The sequence below is a fragment of the Aethalodelphis obliquidens genome, unplaced genomic scaffold, assembly GCF_003676395.1.
Source record: "Aethalodelphis obliquidens isolate GAN/ISIS:26980383/991018 unplaced genomic scaffold, ASM367639v1 scaffold21, whole genome shotgun sequence".
NCBI classification, from domain to species: domain Eukaryota; kingdom Metazoa; phylum Chordata; class Mammalia; order Artiodactyla; family Delphinidae; genus Aethalodelphis; species Aethalodelphis obliquidens.
In genome coordinates, this window is record NW_020837965.1 from 18,359,570 (window position 1) to 18,383,656 (window position 24,087).

General features: G+C 35.9%; 1 protein-coding gene across 3 annotated transcripts in view; it reads left to right on the plus strand.

The window, feature by feature from the left end:
- The window catches only part of PPP4R4 (protein phosphatase 4 regulatory subunit 4), a 120,608-nt gene that overhangs the window by 68,616 nt on the left and 27,905 nt on the right, over positions 1 to 24,087 (plus strand). For all 3 annotated transcript variants that reach the window (XM_027120456.1, XM_027120455.1, XM_027120454.1), the window contains 11 exons: positions 252 to 325; positions 2,834 to 2,940; positions 3,761 to 3,868; positions 9,652 to 9,773; positions 12,357 to 12,479; positions 14,038 to 14,207; positions 14,528 to 14,647; positions 16,974 to 17,051; positions 17,895 to 17,978; positions 18,814 to 18,996; positions 23,810 to 23,915. In XM_027120456.1, the coding sequence (XP_026976257.1) occupies positions 252 to 325; positions 2,834 to 2,940; positions 3,761 to 3,868; positions 9,652 to 9,773; positions 12,357 to 12,479; positions 14,038 to 14,207; positions 14,528 to 14,647; positions 16,974 to 17,051; positions 17,895 to 17,978; positions 18,814 to 18,996; positions 23,810 to 23,915 (1,275 nt within the window). The remainder of the gene's footprint in view (positions 1 to 251; positions 326 to 2,833; positions 2,941 to 3,760; positions 3,869 to 9,651; positions 9,774 to 12,356; positions 12,480 to 14,037; positions 14,208 to 14,527; positions 14,648 to 16,973; positions 17,052 to 17,894; positions 17,979 to 18,813; positions 18,997 to 23,809; positions 23,916 to 24,087) is intronic.

The window sequence follows — 24,087 nt, forward strand, 5'->3', positions numbered from 1 at the left end:
ATGTTATAGTATTGTAGTACAAGAAAAATGCACACTTTGGGTTAAAGATAGACCCTCAGTATTATTTTTAAAGATATAAATGTTTTCCAGATATTGGCTAAGACAGAAAAATAGAGAAACTTCTCATAATAGTAATAAAAATAATTATTGCCATTTTACTATTAAATACAATTGTAAATATTAGTGGCTAAGTTGAAACTGAATTTGTAAGTGAGATAATTAAGTTGGCATGTTTTATCTTTGTCAATCAGGTGTCAGCAACGCATGGCTGGAAACTCTTCTGTCTGTGATAGAAGTATTGCCCAAAGAAACCCTAAGGCATGAGGTAATACTTTTTTTTTTTTTTGTAAATTCTAGTACTTAAGTCACTCTAAGGTTTTTGTTGTTTTCGTTTTTGATAGAAACGGTATTTCAAAAAAGAATAAAGTTATCTCTTACTCTGAAAGCAGCACATATTCATTACAGAAAATTTGGGTAGTACAAAATATAGAAGGAAGAAAAATCATGGTTCTGTACTTAGCTACTTCTAACATTCTGATGTATTTTCATTTCAGATTTTTTCCCCTGTGTATGGTGCTATTTGCTGTGTTAGTGATCATATTGAATTTATATATGGTGGTTTTTCACTTAGCTTTATTTTCCTTATTATTTTCTCATATTTCTCATTTGGTAGTAGCTACAAATATTTTACTTACTTATTAAACATTTAAGCCTGTTTTCAGTGTTTTATTATCAAAGTAAGGCAATAATGAACATCTCTGTGGAGCTTTTCCTGTTTTTCAGATCATTTCCTTAACTGTAACTTCCAAAAAAGTCGAATTACTAGGTTAGAGGGCATTAATATTCTTAAGGCTCTTGACTAAGTAATATGAGAAAATGCCTGTTTCCCTGGGCTTTCATCAGCAATAGCATTCCAGTTAAATTTGTTGGGCCAGATATGGAATTACATTTTCATTGGACATTTTTTGATTATTATGCTATTGAATATTTTCTCATATATTATTATATTTCACCTCTGTTCTCTTGGAATTGTCTGATCATATCCTTTGATCACTGTTTTTATGTGCTGTTTATCTGTCAGGGTTGCCAATCCTTTGTTATATTTGTTGTAAATAATGTTACCAATTTGTTGTTTGCTTTTTAATGTTCAATATTGTTCAACAGACCCTTCTCTAAAAGTTTTAGCAAATTCAGATGAGAGAACAGGAAAATTAGGAAATTTATTCTTTAAACAAATGATTTTTCATTCTTTGAACCTTATTTCTATATGAATTTCCTTTCAAATATGTCCTGTTGAAAAAGAGTTATCAGTCAATAAAATGTCCTCTGTGGATTTCATTAAGTGTCATTGCCCCTTCTTTACCCTCGTACAGATTATGGCCCTAGCTCAGTGCCAAAACACTTGCTAGAAAATGGGAAGATCTACCCAGTTATAAGGATGTTTGTATACTTGATGCCAAACATCTAGATGATTACACATATTTAAATATTGAACATAAGGGCTTCCCTGGGGGCGCAGTGGTTGAGAGTCCGCCTGCCGATGCAGGGGACACGGGTTCGTGCCCCGGTCCGGGAAGATCCCACATGCCAAGGAGCGGCTGGGCCCGTGAGCCATGGCCACTGAGCCTGCGTGTCCGGAACCTGTGCTCTGCAACGGGAGAGGCCACAACAGTGAGAGGCCCGCATACCGCAAAAAAAAAAAGTAAATAAAAAAATTAAAAAAAAAAAATTGAATGTAATGTTGACGTATTTATACTTTTTGATTAGTGGTGCATCATGGTAGCATGCAGTTTTTACTCTAGAATGTCGCATATTATTTAACGTGATTGTTAAGATTTTTAAATATGCCTTTTATTTCAGATTTTTGACTTTTAAATTATATTTATCATTATGCATTCAGTAATTCTGGCTACTCTGTTGAGAGGAAAAAAGTTGACCCTTTGATTAACGTTATAGTTAGAACTTGGGGGGATCGTAGTACCACCTAGTATTCTGATCTCCATTTTAAGTAGATGAGAAACCTTGGGATGAGAAATAGCAGGATTACTTAGACAAATTAAATAGCTGGGACCAGAATCAGGGACTGATCTTCATAATTCTTTACAGTCTGTCGTGCTGTTGAGTTCGAGTGCCCAGGACATACACAATACAGTATCAGAGTTGGGCTGTTGTATTCAAATGACAGAATTACCTTAATAGAATCTTTTTGAAGTTATAATGTTTTGCTTGCTTCAGGACAAATGTAAAAATTATATGGAACAAAAACAAATTTCAGGGTATCTAATAATTAACTTGCTTTTTTTCTTTTGAAAAAATGTATATTTCACAACTATATGCACAAACAGATCATTAGAGAATTCACCATAAGCTTTAATTCAATTCTTTTGGTGCCTAATTGGTGTTTTTTTTTTTGCGGTACGCGGGCCTCTCACTGCTGTGGCCTCTCCCGTTGCGGAGCACAGACTCCGGACGCGCAGGCTCAGCGGCCATGGCTCACGGGCCCAGCCGCTCTGCGGCATGTGGGATCTTCCCGGACTGGGGCACGAACCCGCGTCCCCTGCATCGGCAGGCGGACTCTCAACCACTGCGCCACCAGGGAAGCCCGGTGCCTAATTGTTTTTGAATGCATCATTTATCATCATCTTTGCCTTAATAATCCAAGAAGGCAAATAAAATGAGATCCAGGTGATGAACAAACATGCACCTCAAAATGTAATTGCGCTTCTATAAAAACGTTTAGAACATTAAAATAGTCTTTGAAGAAAATAGCTGACATTAGTGTCAAGAATGTATAAAATTTTGTGAATTTGTTCTCTAAATCTTTTCTCTTTAGATTTTGAATCCACTTGTTTCCAAGGCACAACTTTCCCAAACAGTCCAGTCTCGTTTAGTTAGTTGTAAAATTTTAGGAAAATTGACCAACAAATTTGATGCCCTTGCGTGAGTATTTGTATATAATTTTTTGCCTACTTTATTAAATTGATTTAAAATGTATAATGACTATATTATTAATAATTATATTAGATTTGTATTATTCCATACTGTTTACAGTTTAGCTGATTTAAATTTACAGAATATAGAATTCTCGGGAGTCTACTTATTCAGAGGCATTTCTTCTTGATATGGCCTTTCAAAATCAATAAGGGTAACTTTTTTTCTATTTCCCATCTTAGTCATCTCTGTCACATACCTTGTGTAGTTTTGAGGATAAAATAAAATTATCTTACAGACTTCAAAAATTGGTGAACATTGACATAGAGATAGATTTCTGCTTTTTTCCATCAGCTTTTTTCCATCATTGCTATGAATTCATTATCTTGAATAATTTATCTTACTTTGAGGTTTTATAGAGAATGTTTACAATTTATATGCTACACTCTGCCCAGATGATAAATACCAAGTGGAAAGAATGGAATGTTGTGTAATTATGACACAAGAGTAAGATATAAAATTGACGAATATTTTGGTTGAGGGTTGCTAGAATCAGTCCACTTGCCTATAGCCTTTTATCGTAGCTAAGATGTTTTAGCTGCCAATTACAAATTAACCATTATTTAAAAAGACTCAGTCATATACATAATTTAAAAGTAGCTGTTAACATCCAAATGTAATAACATGTAAATATACATTGTAAATGATAAAGTTCTTTATTAAGGTATGTTTGTTATTATTAAGCTAAGATTTTGAGGATAATTTTTTGAAAATATTAATTATTCTAAAATACTCACCCATTTGCATGTTTCTTTCCTCTCTCTCCAAGCATTAAAAGAGAAATTCTTCCCTTGGTAAAATCACTCTGTCAAGATGTAGAGTACGAAGTTCGATCTTGTATGTGTCGGCAATTAGAAAATATAGCTCAGGGCATTGGGTAAGTATACTTTCAATTCCTTTTGTCACAGTTTTATTTCTGGATTGTCAGACATGTGTATCCTGTTCTGTATTCCACGAAAGCATGCTTTTAAAGGGCTAAACTTTATATGATCTTTAAAAATGATCATAGTAAGTACTTTCTGATGTGTTTATGTTAAAAGAGATAAAAGTGAAGATGTTTAGTATGGTGGGTTAATGTTAATTTCTTTCCTTTTTACCTTAGTTACTTACTTATCACTCCGAACCCCTAGATCCAGGAAGGGAAAATTGTCCGTGTTTTGAATATAATATACCATGCTCAGACTATAGCTGTACCGTATCTTTTAGCTGGCAGCTGTGTTACTGGGTCATTTCAGATGAAATTACTCAGTGGAAGTCTGTCTCCTGTGCGGCTCTGCCCTTCCAGTGTCTGCTTTGTAGGTCTCCTTGTCTTCTGAGTGTGTGAAGCTCAGGAAGGAGAGGGATAGGGCAGTCTCTTCTCTTCACCTGTAAAAACTACTCTCACGTCAAGGTATAAGTATGATTTTAAAGGGAATTTTATCTAAAAACCATCTTGGGAAACAGTTTTTTTTTTTCAAGTATCCTAAATTGGTACAAAAAACTTTGGAACCTCTCAGTTTTACTAGAAATTGCAGTGATTTCTCCTGGTTCTTTGTTTCACAAGCAAGGACAATCAGGTTGTTGCCATTAAAATTGCTAATTAAAAAAAAATCTGGGCCAATATTGAAGGCTTTAGAAAGACTTTAGAATGTCATACAGATTGAGGGTACAGTAGTGTCCTCTGTCCTGCATCCACCCTTGCTGAGTAGGATTTAAGTGTTGTGTGGAAGCTTAACATTTCAACAGAGTAATCAGTTCCTTAACCTTGATCTCAGAACCAGCTTCCTTCCTTCTGTTAGGTCTTCTAAGGCTAGGCTGACTCTGGACCATTGTGGACCATAATTAATTCAGTCTTGCCCAGATCTGTGCCCCTTAACCAAGATCAGAACCTATTAGGAGAATATGCTGTTGTCTTTTTGTATTCTGTTTTTTTTTTTTTTTGTCACTGAAATTTTGACACAGTGGATATGGGTCTTCTGAAAATTAATATATGATTATTGCTTAAGGATTAATTTATAAAGGTAAAACTAGAAAGAATCTACCTAGCTTGTTAAGTTAGAATGCACTTGTTAAGTTAGAATGCTTGGTTGTATAATATTTATTTAATTTTGAGTTCTTACATATTATTAAAGACATAATTATAGGACTTTGGTGTTATGCTGGCTGAAAAATACTAAGACCTGATTCATATTCTTTATTCTCCCTTTGAAAAATACATAAAACTAAAGAGAGGTACACAGGCTTTTTTCTTTCAGCATTGAAAATTAGGAATATTGTTAAGATCTGATGGTTACCAAGAGCAATTTTCTTATAGTCAAGGCTAGATGAGGCCCTGAGATAAGTGAAAGGAATTAGGAAGAGAAAACTTCAGAGATTGGCACCGGTTTGATACTACTGCTCTGGGAGTTAATGTTCCTAAGGCATTTGGGATTGAGATGTGCTGGGAAGAGGCCCAAGAACAGAACAGAATTGGGTTTGTAATTTTGTGTTTGCTGTGGCTAGCAAGGGAAGATTTACTGACCATTTAAGTTTAACCAGAATTGAGCACAGTTATTTATTAGTAAGATGATCAGGAAGCAAAATGAAGAGATTCTTCTCAAGCTAGCGTATCCATATGAAATAAAAGCTTCAAAACACTGGAAAGCCACCGTGGATTGTGCACCAGTTTAGGATCAAAGAGGACAATTCTTAGTCTGTCAGATTAATAGTGAATAGTATTATGAAGAGGTCATACACAATCATTACAAGAAAACAAGTGTGCTGAATAGACTTCTCCTTGTACAGGGATGACTAAAGAGAAAAGAAAAACAGACTTGGGATCTACAAAATGATCCTTCAGTATTAGAGGGGAAGAACATACAGCACTAAGATCGGAAAGAAAGAACATACTTTTGAAAAAGTTGACCAGACTTCTAATTATGGTGATATACTAAACAAGATAACCTGAAAATCCTCCCATTACAATATGTGGCAAAATTCAGCATCCATTCATGATTAAAAACTCTCAGGAAGCTAGGGATGAAGGAAACTTCCTTAATCTGATAAAGGGCATGTATGAAAGAAAAACCTATAGCTAACATACTTAATGGTAGATATTGAATGCTGTCCCCCTATGGTAACAGCTGGCAAGGATAGTTTTCATCACTTTTATTCAGTCTACTGGAGGTTCTAGCCATTGAAATAAGGCAAGAAGACAAAAACCTAAAAGGTCTAAAGATCTGAAAGGAAGAAGTAAAATGTTTTCTATTTGTAGATGACACCGTTGTTTACACAGAAAATCTTCAGTAATTTACAAAACAGCTATTAGAACTAGTAAATGGATTTAAGGATGTTTCAGGATACAAGGTTAACATACAAAAATCAATTGTGTTTTTGTATACTAGCAAAAGATAGTTAGAAAATGAAAATTTAAATTTAAAACTTTGAATGAAATTTTTAAATGGAATTTTAAAATTCCACTTATTTATTTTAACAAAAAATGTACAAGACCTACACTGAACACTCTATACTCTACACTGAATAACCATAAAACAATGTTGAGAGAAATTTTTAAAAACAGATATATACCATATTCATGAATTGGAAGACTCAATATTGTTAATATTGTTAAAATGTCAATTCTCCCCAAGTTGATCTAGCAATTCAATGCAGTCTCGACCAAAATTGTGCTGTTTTGTAGAAGCTCTTTCTAAAATTTATATGAAAATGCAAGTGACCTAGAAGAGCCAAAGCAGTCTAAAAAAAAAAAATGACAAAGACTGTGTATTACCTGTTTTCAAGACATAATAAAACTACAATAATCAAAAGAATGTAATGTTGGTAAAAGGATAGACATGTATCAGTGGAAGAGAAGAGAGAATCCAGAAACAGAATATGGTGGATTGATTTTTCAATAGAGTGTCAAAGCAATTTAATGAGGAAAGGAAAGTCTTTTCAAAACATGATACTGGGATAACTGGATATTCATAAGAGAAAAAAATTGAACATCGATTCTCACCTCTCACCATACACAACGACTAACTTGAAATCTATAATAAACCTAAATATAAAAGCTAAAACTATAAACTTGGGACTTCCCTGGTGGCACAGTGGTTAAGAATCCGCCTGCCAATGTAGGGGACACGGGTTCGAGCCCTGGTCTGGGAAGATGCCACATGCTGTGGAGCAACTAAGCCCGTGCACCACAACTACTGAGCCTGCGCCCTAGAGCCCCCGAGCCACAACTACTGAGCCTGCGTGCCCAAACTACTGAAGCCTGCACGCCTAGAGCCCGTGCTCCACAACAAAGAGAAGCCACCACAATGAGAAGCCTACACACTGCAACGAAGAGTAGCCCCCGCTTGCTGCAACTAGAGAAAGCCCGAGTGCAGCAACGAAGACCCAACACAGCCAAAAATAAATTAATTAATAAATTTAAAAAAAAACTATAAACTTCTTGAAGAAAGTATAGGAGAAAGTCTCTGCAGCTTTGGGGTAGGCAAGGATTGTTTAGATAAAAGTCATGAACTATGAAAGAAAAATGTGATAATTAGACTTTATATTAAAAAAATCTGTTTACTCTCTAAAACGAGTCAAGTCCAGAATGGAAAACTACTGATACTCACAATACATATATCAAGCTTATATCCAGAATATATAAAGAACTCTTACGACTCGATGATACAGAACTCCTCTTTTTTTTTTGCGGTATGCGGGCCTCTCACTGTTGTGGCCTCTCCCGTTGCAGAGCACAGGCTCCGGACGCGCAGGCCCAGCGGCCATGCTCACGGGCACAGCTGCTCCGTGGCATGTGGGATCTTCCTGGACCGGGGCATGAACCCGTGTCCCCTGCATCGGCAGGCGGACTCTCAACCACTGCGCCACCAGGGAAGCCCTATACAGAACTCTTACAAACAATCCAGTTAAGGAATGATTAGTATGTTTGAACAGATATGTCATAAAGGAAGATATAACACATGATGAAAAAGCACATGAAAATGTATTCAACATCATTAGTCATAAATGGAATGCAAATTAACACCACAGTGAGATACTACTACACACTAACTAGAATGTGTAGGTAAAAAGCCTGTCAGAATCAAATATTGATGAGGATTTGGAACAGCTGGAACTCTAATACACTGCTGGTGGAAGTGTAAAATGGTGGAACCCACTTTGGAAAACTGATTGGCATTTACTTAACAGTTAAACGTATATCTTCCATATGACCCAGCTATTGTACTATAAAGTGTTTACCCAAGAGAAGTGAAAATATATGTCAACAACAAGAATTGTTTTATATACACAAGTTTATAGCAGCTTTATTTGTTTTACCTAAAACCGGAACAATCCAAATGTCTAGCCACAGGTGAATGGAAAAATAAAATGTGGCCTGTCCGTACAATGGAATACTATTCAGCAATAAAAAGGAATGGAGTACTGATACATGTGATATTATATCATGGATGAATCTCAAAATCAGTATGTTAAGAGAAATAAATCAGACACAAAAGGATATATACAGTGTGTCAAATACAAACTAACATATAGTGACAAAAAGCAGACCCATGATGGCCTTTGTCAGACGCAGATTGTAAAATTCAGATATAATGGGATTGATGGTTGGTTCTTGTCCTCTGCCCTTATTTTTGTCTTTTGTCAGATTGGAAGTCTGTTGATGAAGGGGGAGCATGTAGGGAAGGGCCAAGCCAGAACTCTAGAGGCAACTTGTCTTGTGAAAAGAGAGCTGGAGATGCGTAGGTCCCCAGTGTTTCTTCAGACCCAGTCTCCTTAGAACAGGTCAGTGGAGAAGGCACAAAGGAGAGGGTTCCTCGAATTGATTGTGCTGTCCTGGCTGACCATAGAACTCAGAATCATCATCAGTATTTAAGCTGAAGCAGACAGCTACCATCAGATGACTCCAAATCACACAGCCAGACCCCAGAATTCCTGGATGGCTCTCTGGGCAAGCTTGCTTATTTCGTTCATCCTGTTATTCCTGACCCTGTATTTTACCCCCTTTTGACATCATGAAAGGGTTAGGTTGTAGTTACTAGCATCTAGACTGATAAAACTGGACTTATACAGATATTAGGATCTTTAGATCCTTAGATCCTTAGACTTCTATTCCATATATGTCTGGCTGGGGCAGAATTTACATGTGAGGGAAGATAAAGATATTCTTATAGATATATTAGTTTAGGCAATATGCAATCTACACCCACTTCCTGAAAAAAATTACCTATAATCCAGTTTGCTAAGAGGAACTAATGAAAAAGGGAAAATATTTGTATCATACATGTAAGTCCCCCATAATGCCTTATTTCCCCTCAACTTTTATAATATGGCAAGTGGGCAAAGAAAATGAGCATATACTTCATAAAGAAGAAGTACAAGTGGCTAATAAACATTTATTCAGTCTTATTGTTCAACCATGTTAGTTGTCAGAACAATACCTTCACTTAATGAGTATATTGAGCAACTACCATAAGTTGCCTAAGTAAATATGCAATTGCTATCGATGTTTCTTGTATTCATACTATCATGCTTTCCCAGCCAGACTGCGAGCTTCCAGACAGCAGGAGCCATATCCTTACGATTTTTCCTATTTTCTGTAACACTTAGCTCAGTGACTTGGTCTTAGTAAGTTCTTGATAAAAATGTATTGGTTTGATTTATTTTCTTCTATTGCTTATTGTGCAGGACAGAACTTACAAAAAGTGTGGTGCTCCCTGAATTAATAGAACTTTCTAGGGATGAAGGCAGCAGTGTGCGGCTTGCAGCTTTTGAAACTTTGGTTAATCTGCTCGACATATTTGATACAGGTAAATCTTCATGTGGACACATCTTTGCTTCTGAAAGCATTGTTTTTCCGTGTTTTGTATCACTAGTAAGGAGTAAAGGTAGCTGCAGGATGGAGTTTCTTATGTTAACTTTCATGATAAATGTTAGGCTTCCCTTCTTCTCTCTCGGTTATGGTCCTTTCTCTTTTGGTGCCTTCTCTGCTGCCACTTTTCCCCTCCTGGCACCTGGTGTTGTTGAATATTTCCTACCCTTCTCTTTCCTTTCATCAACATTTAACTGACTAGTATGTAGGGCTAAGAATTTGGGTTGGTGATTAGTTTTTAACTTGCTCAACTAATTGACCCTAAGACAGATCTTGACTAAAGCGATACCTAAATCAGCTTCCTCTACTTAATATTTTAATGCTGGAAATTTCATGGCCACAGGAGGAGAAATCTGGGATGGGATATTTGGGTGGGAATGGGTAAGGAGGTGTTTCTTAGTGTTGTGCAAATAAAATCACAAAGACAATTAAATTAGTTGCTCTACTGAGTGTGTGACTAGATTCTTAACCAATGTTAGACATTAGTTCAGTGCAAATTAACTATTTTGTCAGGGTGACATTTGGAAGGGCAAATGTCAAGTACTCAGATGCAAAACACTATTGTGTAATTGTAGGATTCCTTTGTTTTTGTTTTTAAATTTATTTATTTTACTTTTGGCTGCATTGGGTCTTCATTGCTGTGTATGGGCTTTCTCTAGTTGCAGAGAGCAGGGGGGCTACTCTTTGTTGCGGTGTGCGGGCTTCTCATTACGGTGGCTTCTCTTGTTGTGGAGCACGGGCTCAGTAGTTGTGGCGCACGGGCTTAGTAGTTGTGGCTCACGGGCTCTAGAGCACAGGCTCAGTAGTGTGGCGCATGGGCTTACTTGCTCCGCAGCATGTGGGATCTTCCCGGACCAGGGCTCAAACTCGTGTCCCCTGCATTGGCAGGCAGTTTCTTAATCACTGTGCCACCAGGGAAGCCCCTGTAGGATTACTTTGGATTAATAATATTTTAACTGAACTAGGAGACCCTCTTAAAGATTATTGCAATGTGGACAATTACGATGTATGGATGTTACAGAATAATAATTTAGGCCATTGAATGAACCAGAGGAGTAGCAACAGCAGTATCTGATAAGTGAACAAATGAATCTCTTTGTCCTAATAATGGGGCACCCTTAGGCATCCAAACTAGAAACATGGGCATCATCTCTGATCTGGGGCTTTTCCTGTCCCTCACTCGGTTATCACAGATCTGTCCTAACCTGTGTTCATGGCTTTATTTCTTCCTGTTCTTTCCCACTCCTCTGGCATCTGGTGCTCCAGCCGCATTTGCCGTTATCTTGGCATACCAAATTCTTTCAACCTCTAGCCTTTTCATGTTCTCCTTTTTCACTCTTCCCTCTATTTTTCTCCTAGCCAGCTGTTTCTTTTCAGTGCCCGGTTCAAAACAGTGTCTTCTCTGACATCTTCTAAATCCCTTTATACCAGGGGTTGGCAAACTATGGCTTCTAGGATAAATCCTGCTGCCACCAGTTTTTGTAAATAGAGCTTATCGGAACATAGCCACTCCCATTTGTTTATGTATTGTCTGTAGCTGTTTTGTGCCAAAGTGACAGAGTTGAATACTTGGGACAGATAAACTACAAAGCCTAGAATATTTGCAAAAATAGTTTGCAGACTCCTGCCTTATACTAACTATTAAAATAGTGATCACATTGTCTTATGATATTTTTTGTGTTTGACTTCTTTGCTGGTCTGAGTTTCTCAAGTTCAGAGAACTTTTTATTCATCTTTCTACTTCTGTTAATGCTTGTTGTCTGAGAAATTCAATAAATGTCGAATGAATGTTATTTAGTAAAAACAGTGGGTATGGTACTGAAATGTGTTGATAATAATAACAGTAATAATAATAATACCAATAAACCTGTTACAGGGTTTTACTTAGTATTGTCAGACCCTTAATAAAGTAGTGATTTATTTCTGAAAGTTTAAGAGAACTGTGGGAAATTCAGGGAGCATTTGGAATCAAAACTTAAATATTGTTGATATCAGAAACTTATGACCTAAGCAGGCATACTCAAAGAATGAATTCACTTTTTAAAAAAGAGTTGTATAGGAAGGAAAAGCGAAGAAATTCATTATACAGAATGTAATATAAGCTAACTTACTTTCAATCAAAAATGAAATGACAAAATGCAGCATGGTGTGAGATGTATGCAGAAGAGAATTCCTGCTACTCATCTATTTATACTAGTAGTATTAGCATTCTTGTAGTTATTCAGACTCAAAACCTCAATCATCTTAGCTTTTTAATTTGTAGTCACTCTATAGTTTATTCCCTATGGCCTGTGGTGTCAAGTCCAAACCTCTTAGCCTGGCATAAAAGTTTTTGATGTTTCCCACTTATCTCTCACCTATTCGTTAAGTCATCCCTCCATCATCATTGTTTTCAGATATTTTCTGTTACTCTGAGACTAACATAGTAATTTTTCTTTCTGGAATTTGTGTATATGCATTAATTTCTACATGTGCAGTGTGGGCAACTGGATCTAAACTATGTTTTATTCTTGTTTTTCAGATGACAGAAGTCAAACTATACTTCCCTTAGTGAAATCGTTTTGTGAAAAATCTTTCAAAGCAGATGAATCAATTCTTATTTCCTTATCTTTCCATTTAGGAAAACTATGCCATGGACTGTATGGTATGCTATGTCCTAAGAATGTCAAGATTATAGATAATTTTTCCCTTTTCTTTTAGCCACAAAACTTTAGCTCTTCAGTTGTAAAGCCTACCCTTTAAGTGTGTAAAATCTTAAGAGATCTTAGAATTTTGATAGCATAATTTAGAACACAGTTAGAAATGACTTTTTCACTCGTAGAACCTATATGAAAGAACAATCGCAGGGGCTTCCCTGGTGACGCAGTGGTTAGGAATCTGCCTACTAACGCAGGCGACACAGGTTCGAGCCCTGGTCTGGGAAGATCTCACATGCCACGGAGCAACTAAGCCCATGCACCACAACTACTGAATCTGTGCTCTAGAGCCCGCGAGCCACAGCTGCTGAGCCCGTGTGCCACAACTACTGAAGCCCACACACCTAGAGTCCCTGCTTCGCAACAAGAGAAGACACTGCAATGAGAAGCCTGTGCACCACAGTGAAGAGTAGCCCCTGCTCACCGCTGCTAGAGAAAGCCCACGCACAGCAATAAAGACCCAATGCAGCCAAAAATAAATAAATAAATAAAATAAACTATTAAAAAAAAAAACCAAAACAATGGCAGAGTGAAGTAGGCATAGCCTTTTAAATTTCTGAATATTTTATCTTTATGTATTAGTTGGTATATGATAATAGAAGCTCAGGTATATTAACTATTGTGCATAGTAAGTATACTCTTACTAACTTTTTGTAGAATAATTAATATATCACATGAGCAGTTCAGCTTAGAATGCAGAATAATACCTGTAACTCTTGGCATTCTGAACATATTACTCAGTTCTTAGCTTACTAAAATAATGTAAGCATTAATTAAATTATAACAATCTAGCATAGAAAACATATTTTTATGCAGATTGTGGACTTTTAATAGACTGTTGAAAAAAATTATTGCAATATATGTTGAGTTACTAGCTTCCTAAGACGGTATGTGAATGTGGAACCAGTGCATTCCATTGACCAAAATTATTTTGAGTTTACTTCACCGTCTTTCAGATTCCTTTGTTTTTTTTTTTTTTGGCTGGGCCTTACCACTTCTGGGATCTTAGTTTCCTGACCAGGGATTGAACCTGGGCCCACAGCAGTGCAAGTGCCAAGTCTTAACCACTGGACTGCCAGGGAATTCTCTCAGATTCCATTTTTAAGCTCCTTCTCTGCAGACATATGTGCATGTCTTTTCTGTAGGCAACTTTAGCATATTTACCATAAGTAAATAGCAATAATGGCTGCCATATTATTATTGTAGTGACTCATTAGTGGTATATACAATGGTACATGCTGCAGAAATTAATGCAGATGTAATTCCTGTGTTGCATAGTTTTATACTATCGAAATTAAAATGAAAATATTATTAAAATTAACATAAGGTGAAGAACCATTAGATTTCTTCACAATAGTTATTCTTTTTTCATTGTTGCTTTTATTTATGATTTCCAACCATTTATTTAAATATTTGGTTCCAGTTATTTTTATTGCACTTTGCTTTTCCCTTTTTAATTATTGTTTTCAATTAAAATGTTGAGCAAAGGTTTTGCATTTGTTTTAGGAATATTTACTCCAGATCAACACTTGAGATTTTTGGAGTTTTATAAGAAACTTTGTACATTGGGTTTGCAACAGGAAAATGGACACAATGAAAACCAGATTCCACCCCAAATCTTAGAGCAGGAGAAGAAATATATTTCAGTACGGAAGAACTGTGCTTATAACTTTCCGGTAATAAATTATACATTTGTATTGGCTAAACGTTTTAATTTTAACTTAAAAACGTGAATAGATTGCATTGAAAAATAATGCCATATTTGACACTTGCTACATCACATTATGTCTGGTGTATGTTGGTTAATTTATATTTATCTCTGTGTAAGTATATATATTAGAATTATATGCATGCATTTGGATCTTCCAAATATGGCTTATAACTAAATTATGATTCAGAGGACATGATTCAGTTTAAGTGACATGATTATAATAAGAGGTGTTGATGCATGTTTTTCTCTCCTTCCCACTCATCTTCTCCCTCCCACCTCCACCAGGCCATGATTGTTTTTGTTGATCCTAAAAATTTCCACATGGATCTCTATTCTACATTCTTCTGCCTTTGTCATGACCCTGAAGTACCAGTCAGATACACTATTGCTATTTGCTTTCATGAAGTAAGTCTGAAAAAGTGATACCACTTTACATTTGTTGTTAATTCTACCTACATGTAGTATATGATTTTTTGATATTTTGTACACATCTGTTTACAGATTTATTAAAAGATACAGGCTCCATATCGCTCTCATATTCTAGTCCTAAATATTGAAAAATTCCCGTAATTCTCTTTAGAATGTTACACAGAATTCATTTACATAAATACGTTATATTCGTTTAACAGGTATTAATCCATTCGTTCAGTATATCTCTAGTAAATCCTTACTTTAAGCCAGACATTGTGGTATGGATGTGGCTGTTACAGATCTGGAAGTAAAATCAGTTTTTATATGCTTTATAATGTTTATATTTAGCTTTACACCTAAACTTAAGAACTCGAGTACACATGGAAAATTGAGAGATAGATTATTTAAATTTATGGTTTTTACTGCAAATGGATCATGTTTCGTGAGCACAGCTTTTAGATTCAGCTGTTACAACAACTCTCCATATTGTAAGAGCAAAAGTGAATTTAAACTTTATGATGAATATAATTAACTTCTTAACCCTTGAGATTGAAATTTAGGGCATGTTTCTCGAGTGATTGCAGTAAGTACATGTTGCTATAACTGCAGTAAACATGTATAACCTATAACTTGCCAACTTTAGGACTGTCACATAAAAATATCTGTGTGGGTTAATAAAGTATTCCCTTCTTTTATGAGAGGTATAATAAATATTCTTATTCTCAGTGAGAATATTTCATCCCCTTCCTTGCACTGTGTTCAGAGCATTGGCAGATTAGCTGAAAGTGCAAAGGATATCCATAGCAGCATTAGAAACGTTACTTAAGACTCTTGGCTATTGAATGATAGGCTTTGCTTCTTTTGAATAACATTTTTTTTCTGGTGTGAATGAAATGAATGTTCATTCTGCAAAGTCCAGAAAATATTCCCTTTAAATGGTGTAATTAATTAAAATAATTCAGTGTTGAACAATTAAGTCATCTTTGTAAATATGCATATAGGAATATGCTTTTGGAGGAGGAGAGAGGGCAGAGGGCACTGGCTGGCTGAGTGAACTACTTGTCTCTAATATGTATTAAGTGGGTATCTAGGCATGGTTACCATGCACGCTTGTATTTGTCTAGATTGGTGGTCTCCAGAGATGATTGCATGAGATTAGAGTCTGAGAAAGCAATATTTATGCAATACGAGAGTTTCTATTTATGTTTACTTTTATCTCATACCTTTAATATTTCATTTTATTTATGTCCACTATAAGTGGACACAATGTGTTAGCACCATAGAAAAAAAATTGAAATATGTACACAAAAATATTTCACCAGTAGAAGTGAGTTTGGAAATCATTGATTTAGCTATTTGCTGGGTGGCTAATTTCTGTATTCTGACAATCATACCATGTAGGTAGGTTAAGATGATACTTCATAAATGAATGGTTAGTCTAGGTTTGTCCTTTTAAATAATGAAATTCCACTGGTGGATTTAAATTTCCTTAACAGTATTATTGTTGGATTCTGATAATTACTTTAGTATGTTCTGAGTTTATTCTTGTTTTTCAGAAAAATAATATTTTGAAAATACTTTCAAAAAGTCAAAAACAACCCTGTAGAGCAAAGACTTTTAAAACACCTTCTTTGTCTAGGAACCCCTTTTTCAAGTAAGACCTTACTCAGAAACCCAGTATGTGGGAAAAAATAACCCAAAAACTTAAAGGTGAAGTAGAAACTGGTGAATCTACCATTGCAGATTTTTACTGTTGCTTGTCTACAGGGAAAAAAAAAAAAAACAGTTCACAAAGGAGTTGGTTTAGTCTAGATTCTCCCAACTCCCAACTCCTCTCTTGCTGATTGAAGTCTTTGATGGGAAAAGTCTTCGAAGTTTTGCTTGCTTAGGAGTTTTCTCTATCCCTATGTGGCTACTGGCCTTCAGTAGAATTTGTCCCCTCTGGGAGCTCTGAACCGAGATGAATGCTCCCATGGCTGGGCTCCCTTGAAAGACCCTGTTGGCTGCTCTAAGACTTTAAAATGTGAACTACAGGCATCCATGGGCTTATTAGTGCTTGTGAGAGGGAAGTTATGACTGATAAATCCATTCTTCTACACTCCCGACCCTCATATGTTCACACACTCCAGTGTGTTAGGAAGCAGACTGAAAAGCTTACGTATGCAAGTAATTTTTCTAGAAATCTAATTTTATAGTTGTGTTGTAAACAAGTCTCATTTTAGAAGAAAATCTAACAGGGATTACTCTTTTAAAAATTGTTTTTATAACCTTTATATGTCTAGTAGTCTCAAATCTGAGAGACTTTATTGCTCCATTCTAGGTTTCTAAACTTCTGAATTCTGGAGTGTATTTAATACATAAAGAACTAATAACATTATTACAAGATGAATCATTGGAGGTAATACCTTCTTACTTTGCTTTTTACTTCTTTTATATTAAGTTTGAATATGTCAATGCCTTTTTTCTTTTATTTTCCTGCTTCTTGGGAATTGCATGAATTCTAATAGCTGACTAGCCCCAGAAGCTTCAAGTCGATATGCCACTGTATCATAGACTAGAAATTGGGAATATCTTTTTAAAATAGTAGGTTTTAAAATATACATGTATATTTGTTTGTTATGGAAAATTTTGGAAAGGTCAAAAAGTAGACAGACAAAAGAATACTTTTAGTTCTGATCACTGTTTCTCTTGTCTTATATTTTTTCATTTTCTATTTTTTCTATATAAAGTTTTTAAAATTTTACATACTTGTGATCATATGTTATATCACATTTTATATCTTTTTGTTTCTCCTAGCATTGTTTGGGGAGTATACTTGTGGAGGCTTTGGAATACTTTATTTTGATGCTTTATCTACTATATCCTATTCACCCAAATGACTGCTACTTGCCAAGTCTCAACTCCTCAACATTAGACATCACTGAAGGTGTCGTCTGACTTAAACTGCTTTTCAAAAGTTGGGAGGCAGTTTTGAGCATGTTGTCAGGCTGTCTCAGATCTAGACGATTTGAATATTATCAAGAGGCAGACATACTAATCTCTTTTCAAAGGTAGTTTGATCAAGGTAGCTAATTTTGTTTCTAAGACTTTGCAGCAAGAAGATGACAGAGCAAGAAAATAGAAACCCCCAAAATGCTGTTTGGTAACTCATACTATTTCTGTGTAGAAATTGGCATGTTGATTAATCTAAGATTAGAAAAACAGCCATCACAAGAAGAGTAATCAATATCTTTGTTAAAAGGTACTAGATGCTCTCATAGATCATCTTCCAGAAATCCTGGAACTTATGTCTACTGGTGGAGAAAGCAGTGTTCAAGAAAATAAGGTAAATCCCATGTATCAAAAAAGTTTCTGGACATTATATGGCCTACCTTACTCTGCAGAGTTGTGAGGAATCAACAGAAGTGTATGAAAAACATTTAAAATAGTGCTTGCCACATAGTAGGTGCTCAGTAAATGTCTGCTAGAGTTTGAACAGCTTGAATTTCCTCTACCATTCCCTTTTTTTTTTAAACATCTTTATTGGAGTATAATTGCTTTACAATAGTGTGTTAGTTTCTGCTATTTAACAAAGTGAATCAGCTATACATATACATATATCCCCATATCCCCTCCCTCTTGCGTCTCCCTCCCACCCTCCCTATCCCACCCCTCTAGGTGGTCACAAAGCACGGAGCTGATCTCCCCGTGAGATGCAGCTCTTCCTACTAGCTATCTATTTTACATTTGTCCTCTACCATTCTTACATTACCACAGTCCTTATTTATTGTCCTTGGAGTTTACATTCATATTTTCAGTTCTTATTAGCATTTATTATTACTGCAAAGAATAGCAACTGTTGAGGACAGAAAGGTAGGAATTTAGAAGGTCAAAGTCTGCTGACAGTGAAATAGAATACATTTTACTTTAGAAGGGTTGTGAATCCCAGTCTCTTTCAAAATTTTGTTTCCAGTAATCGTAAATTTTATATATAGATTTTTTTTTAAGTATTTGATTTTAATAAATATTTACTTCCCTGTGACAACTAAGATGCCTCCTAATTTCCGAAAAGGTTAAGAGTTCCCCCTCCCCGGTGTATTGTAAGACTGAATAATTTGGCTGAGTGCTGAAACTGATTTCTTCAATTATCTTTGATTCTCTTGATGTGTTTTCTTCTTTAGTTATCATCTCTCCCTGACTTGATTCCAGCTCTCACAGCTGCTGAGCAGCGAGCTGCAGCCTCTTTAAAGTGGAGAACTCACGAGAAGCTGCTCCAGAAATACGCCTGTCTGCCGCACGTCATATCAAGTGATCAGATTTATTACCGTTTCTTGCAAAGAATGTTCACAATCGTGATGACAAATGTGAGCCCAATACCTGTTATCTGACTTTCTCTTGAACTTGCTTCTGTTTTGGGATTAACCAAATTATCCACATTCTTGAAATAGAACGACACACTCAGTTCATGCCCTTCTGCCTGGAGGGGTGTTACCTTTGCTTCCCCACCGGTTCTCCTTTTCATCAGCTTCTGCCTAGCTGGAGAGAGGGATGCACAGGGAGAGTGTAAACACATGCACTGCAAGCTTGATACCGTTCTCAAGGGAGAGGTTGGCAGGAGTCAGTGATCTCAACTGCAAAGTGCCTTTTGCTCTCATGTACACCTTTCATGTCTCATGGCCTCAGCTGTGCCCTGTTGCCTTAAGGGTATCCCTTAAGCCCCTTAATACTAGTTTGGGTTCTTTTTCTTTTATAGTACCTGAACAGTGACTTGTTACAAATAAAATGTATACAAAAAACACGGATGCCCTACTATGGATAACCTCAAAATTAGAGTCAAAGTAGGGGGGAAAAAAAAGACTTGTATTCAAATTTCCCCATAGAGTAAGTTGTCTACCTTTTTCCTTAAAATTTCCAGAGAGGATTGTTTAACCCTCAGTTCACTATACATTGAATATGACATCCTACTACCATTTTTTGAAGTATAAAAAAGTTCTGCATAATGTATATGTTTTAGAAACTATTAAAAAAGTACTTTGAATTCTTATTGTTCTCAAAAAAAGTGAGATAACAAAATCTAGTAGCCATCTCAAAAACCCCAAATCAGGTTTAGCTTCAAAGAGGAAAAAAATGACATTATTGGTGTCATTTACAACTTAACTAAAAAAAAAAAGGAAAAAGGCATATATCTTATGACCTAACACCTCTACATGAAGTTTGTTTCATGTATCAAAGCAAAGTCTAGGGGTTGAAGGTTATTTTATAGATGTAATAATCTTAAAAATTGATATTGACAAAAATAAGTTCCTTCTCAGAGGATAATGTGTGAATGCACCACATAGAAAATTTCACATGAAATCAAGCAGAATTTATTAATTGCTGTATTCAGCAGTTAATTATTCGAGTCTGCTGTGTCAGGCACTGTTCTAAGAGCTGGGGATATAGGGTGAATAAGACAGACAGAATCCTGTTCTAAAGGACCTTGCATTCTTACATGGTGGTCATGTGGGAAGTGATAAATAGTAAAATAAAATAAATATATTAACAGGTGATCTTGATCTTAATTGTCTCAACCTGATTACTTAGTAAGTGTCTTTGTGTTTAGAAAGCTAAGAATACATAATTATTCCATATTTGTACTTTCCCTTATCAGGAAAGAGAAATGATTTATAACATAGTGTGAACAAAATACTTTCAAGCCTGAGGGATCTGCTTTATGTTTTCTTTTACAAGGAGGTAATTCCACACTTAAAAAGAAATACGTGATTCACTATAGCACATTTTCCATGATCAAAAAAGACACTTATATTCTGTTTCAATATTCCCTGGAGAAAAGATTATATTTTTAGTTCCGTATCTAATGGTCGTAATATTCATTCATTTAACAAAATTTATTGAGCACTTACTATGTGCTGAGTACTATTCTAGATGCTAGGAGCACAGTAGTGAATGAAAAGACAAAGGACCTGTTCTCATAGAACTTTAAATTCTATTAGAGACAGAAAATAAACACATATAATACATACATCATACACCAGGGATGAAAAGTACAAGGAGGAATTAAAAACCAGGGTAGAGGGGAAGAAAGTGATGGAGGGTCGTAGGATGGTATTGTGAATATAGTGGTCAGGAAAAAGCCCTTTCTGATTAAATATGCTTTGTGCAGAGGCTTGGACCAAGTAAGGGAGTGACCATGTGGAGGTCTGAAGGACAGGTGGTCCCCGCAAAGGGAAGAGTGGACGCAAAGGTGTGATACGGCGTGTGCTTGGTTGTGTGAGGAGCAGCAAGGAAGCCCGTGTGGCGGTTGTTAGCGAGAGATGAGGCTGGAGAGGTCGCTGGGCCCACAACACGCAGGTGCTTGAAGGCCATGAGGTAGAGCGTAGATTGTATTCTGTGATACAGGGGAAGGCTTTGGAAGGTTTTGAGTAGAGGAATGACAGAAACTAACATTTTTTCCTGCTTTAGTTATGAAAAAAATTTAAAACGCAGAAAGGCAGAGAAAATACTATAATGAACCCTCACACACCCATCACCTAGGTTTAACAGTTGTCAACATTCTGACGTATTTTCTATTTCATCGTGCTGAAAAATTTTAATTATAGATATCATTGTATTTTTATTTCTAAACATTTCAGTATTCATCTCTAAAAAAGGACATTGCCCTATATAACTATGATACAATTATTACATTTGACAAAATGAACAATTATCTTTAATGTCATTTAAAGTTCATATTAAAATTTACCAATTGTGCCCCAAATATGTGTGACAGTTGTTTTATTCCGTATAGGATCCAAGTAAGATCTATACATTGCCTTAGGTGGTTACATCTCTTAGTTCTCTTTTAATGCAGAACAGATTCCCTCTTCGCCCTTCCCCACTTTTTCATGACATTGAATTGAGGAAGAGACTTAGTCAGTTCTGTAGAATGTCTTCATGGATTAACTTGTTTATCTCTTCTCCATATTTCTTCTAAACTGGAGGTTTGATAAGGGCTTGCCGAGTCTTAGGTTAAACGTTTTTGGCAAGAATACTTCATAAATGCTGCTGTGTATTTTATGTTGCATTGTGTCTGGACGGCTGTCCCTCTGTAAGTGAGCTAGGAGTGGTTGTGCAGATGGGGACAGCTCTGTTAGCCTACTGCAAAATTGTGTTTTCTCTCTTGTGATCTGCGTCACAATCTGAAGCGGACACTTCAACACTCGGAATACCCAGTTTCCCACCAAGCTTTTACCCATTAGTTTTAGCATCCAATGATGATCCTTGCCTGATCAGTTATTTCATTATAACTTGCAGAAAAATGATTTTTTAAATTCTGTCTTTTCTTCTACATTGTTGATGGCATTCTTCTCAGGAGAAATGCCTTTTTTTTTACATCTACTTGGGTAATTTATTTACCCTAAAATATATTTCCTAATGTAAAGAGAGGGTAAATTCTTATTTCTTTCCCTCTAATTATCAATTTTCGGAGTTAGGAAAACTCTGAAGTGGTGCAGTAGCCACTTCCAATGATGATGAATGAATTTTGTTTTTGTCTCTTTCTTTTAGACTCATCATTTTATATTAAATAATGTTTTAATCAATTACAGTCATTATTCGCATGCTTAAGTGGTCACGACTTCTTTAAACTGGCTTTTACTTGTTTTGATATAATTACTTTTATCTTTGATTTCTGGCCCAAAAGACATTACCTTATACTGTGACGTATAAAATACACGTATTTTAAACTATTTTTATTTCAAATGACTAGTGTTTATGCATTTGAAATTCTATTAGTATACAAAAAATGAAAGAAAAGAGTAACATCCTTTTATTTAGTTCATTTATCTAAAATTCATTTTCCGTAATTCCACTGATATTTCTGTTTATGTACATTTCTTAAATTTTCTGTTCTAACTCATAGTGAATATTCTTTTTTTATATTCGATTAATGAAATGGTTCTCAATAGAATGGAAATAACTTGTATAAAATATGAGAGGAGGGGCTTCCCTGGTGGTGCAGTGGTTGAGAATCTGCCTGCTAATGCAGGGGACATGGGTTCGAGCCCTGGTCTGGGAGGATCCCACATGCCGCGGAGCAACTAGGCCCGTGAGCCACAACTACTGAGCCTGCGCGTCTGGAGCCTGTGCTCCGCAACAAGAGGCCGCGATAGTGAGAGGCCCGCGCACCGCGATGAAGAGTGGCCCCCACTTGCCACAACTAAAGAAAGCCCTCACACAGAAAGGAAGACCCAACACAGCAAAAATAAATAAATAAATAAATAAACTCCTACCCCCAACATCTTTAAAAAAAAAAAAAAGATTGATTTAAAAGTAAGATTTAAAAAAAAAATATGAGAGGAGGTAGCAGGCAGTACTCTCTGAGCAATGTATAGTTTTTCCTACTTGAATTTCAAGGATCCTAGTATAATAGTCTGAATCGTCAAGAATTGATTGTTATAATATTTATATGTAAGTCAAGATGGTGAACATGAATCTATACTGGATACAGTATATCTGATTGAGAGATTTTTCTCTAATACATCATTTGAACCCAAATCCAGTAAAGATGAATGGTTGAATTCATTTAGAATTAAGGTTCTGCCCAGTGGTGTGACAGAAATTCAAAGGACAAAGGAGTTTAAAACACTGGTAAGAGTAATTGGTATGTTGTCCCTTGGGTTCTAAGCTTTATCTGTGTCATGGACCGGGGACCTCCAAGAATGGCATTGAGGTGGAAGAGGCCGAACTAAGCCAGAGGGATCTGACATATACCTGGTCATGGGATCTCTGAGTTTATATTTTAGAAGTTGCACATCTTTGGTGAGATACCTGACACAGGGTATGTTCTAACAAATGTTTGTTGAATAAATGAGTGACAAGGTCCAGAGGTGGTTGAGATTAATTTGGGGAGAATATCACTTAAGATGAAGTGGCAAGGAAATGAGAGTCAAATATAAATCAAATCTGGATGACTTGGAAATGACTGCCAAATTGAATTAACTTTGTAGTGTGATAGTAGATGAGTTGATTTGCCTGAGCGATGGTAACATTAAATTATGAAGACACTTCCACAGTGACTTGAGAGGTAGGCAATACTGCTTTTACTTTTAGTCAATAACTTAAAATAGATTTATGGGGCCAAATTATTCAGAGTATATACTATTAGACTGGTTTAATTGTCTTCCTTATTTCTTTAAGAATGTCTTACCTGTCCAAAAGGCCGCTTCACGAACTCTATGCATTTTTCTACGTTATAATCGTAAACAAGAACAGAGACACGAGGTCATTCAAAAATTAATTGAACGTAAGTAATCATTGTCTCTCATTTTGAAAAATAGAAAGTAAACAAACTGGTTGGCCTTAGTTAGATCTGACATATTATGTATCATTTTGCCATGAATAATTAGGCCAGTGTTGGTATATATTTGCATTCGAGTTTTGTAGGCTAATTTTTTTGGCTTGTTTTAGAAATCTTT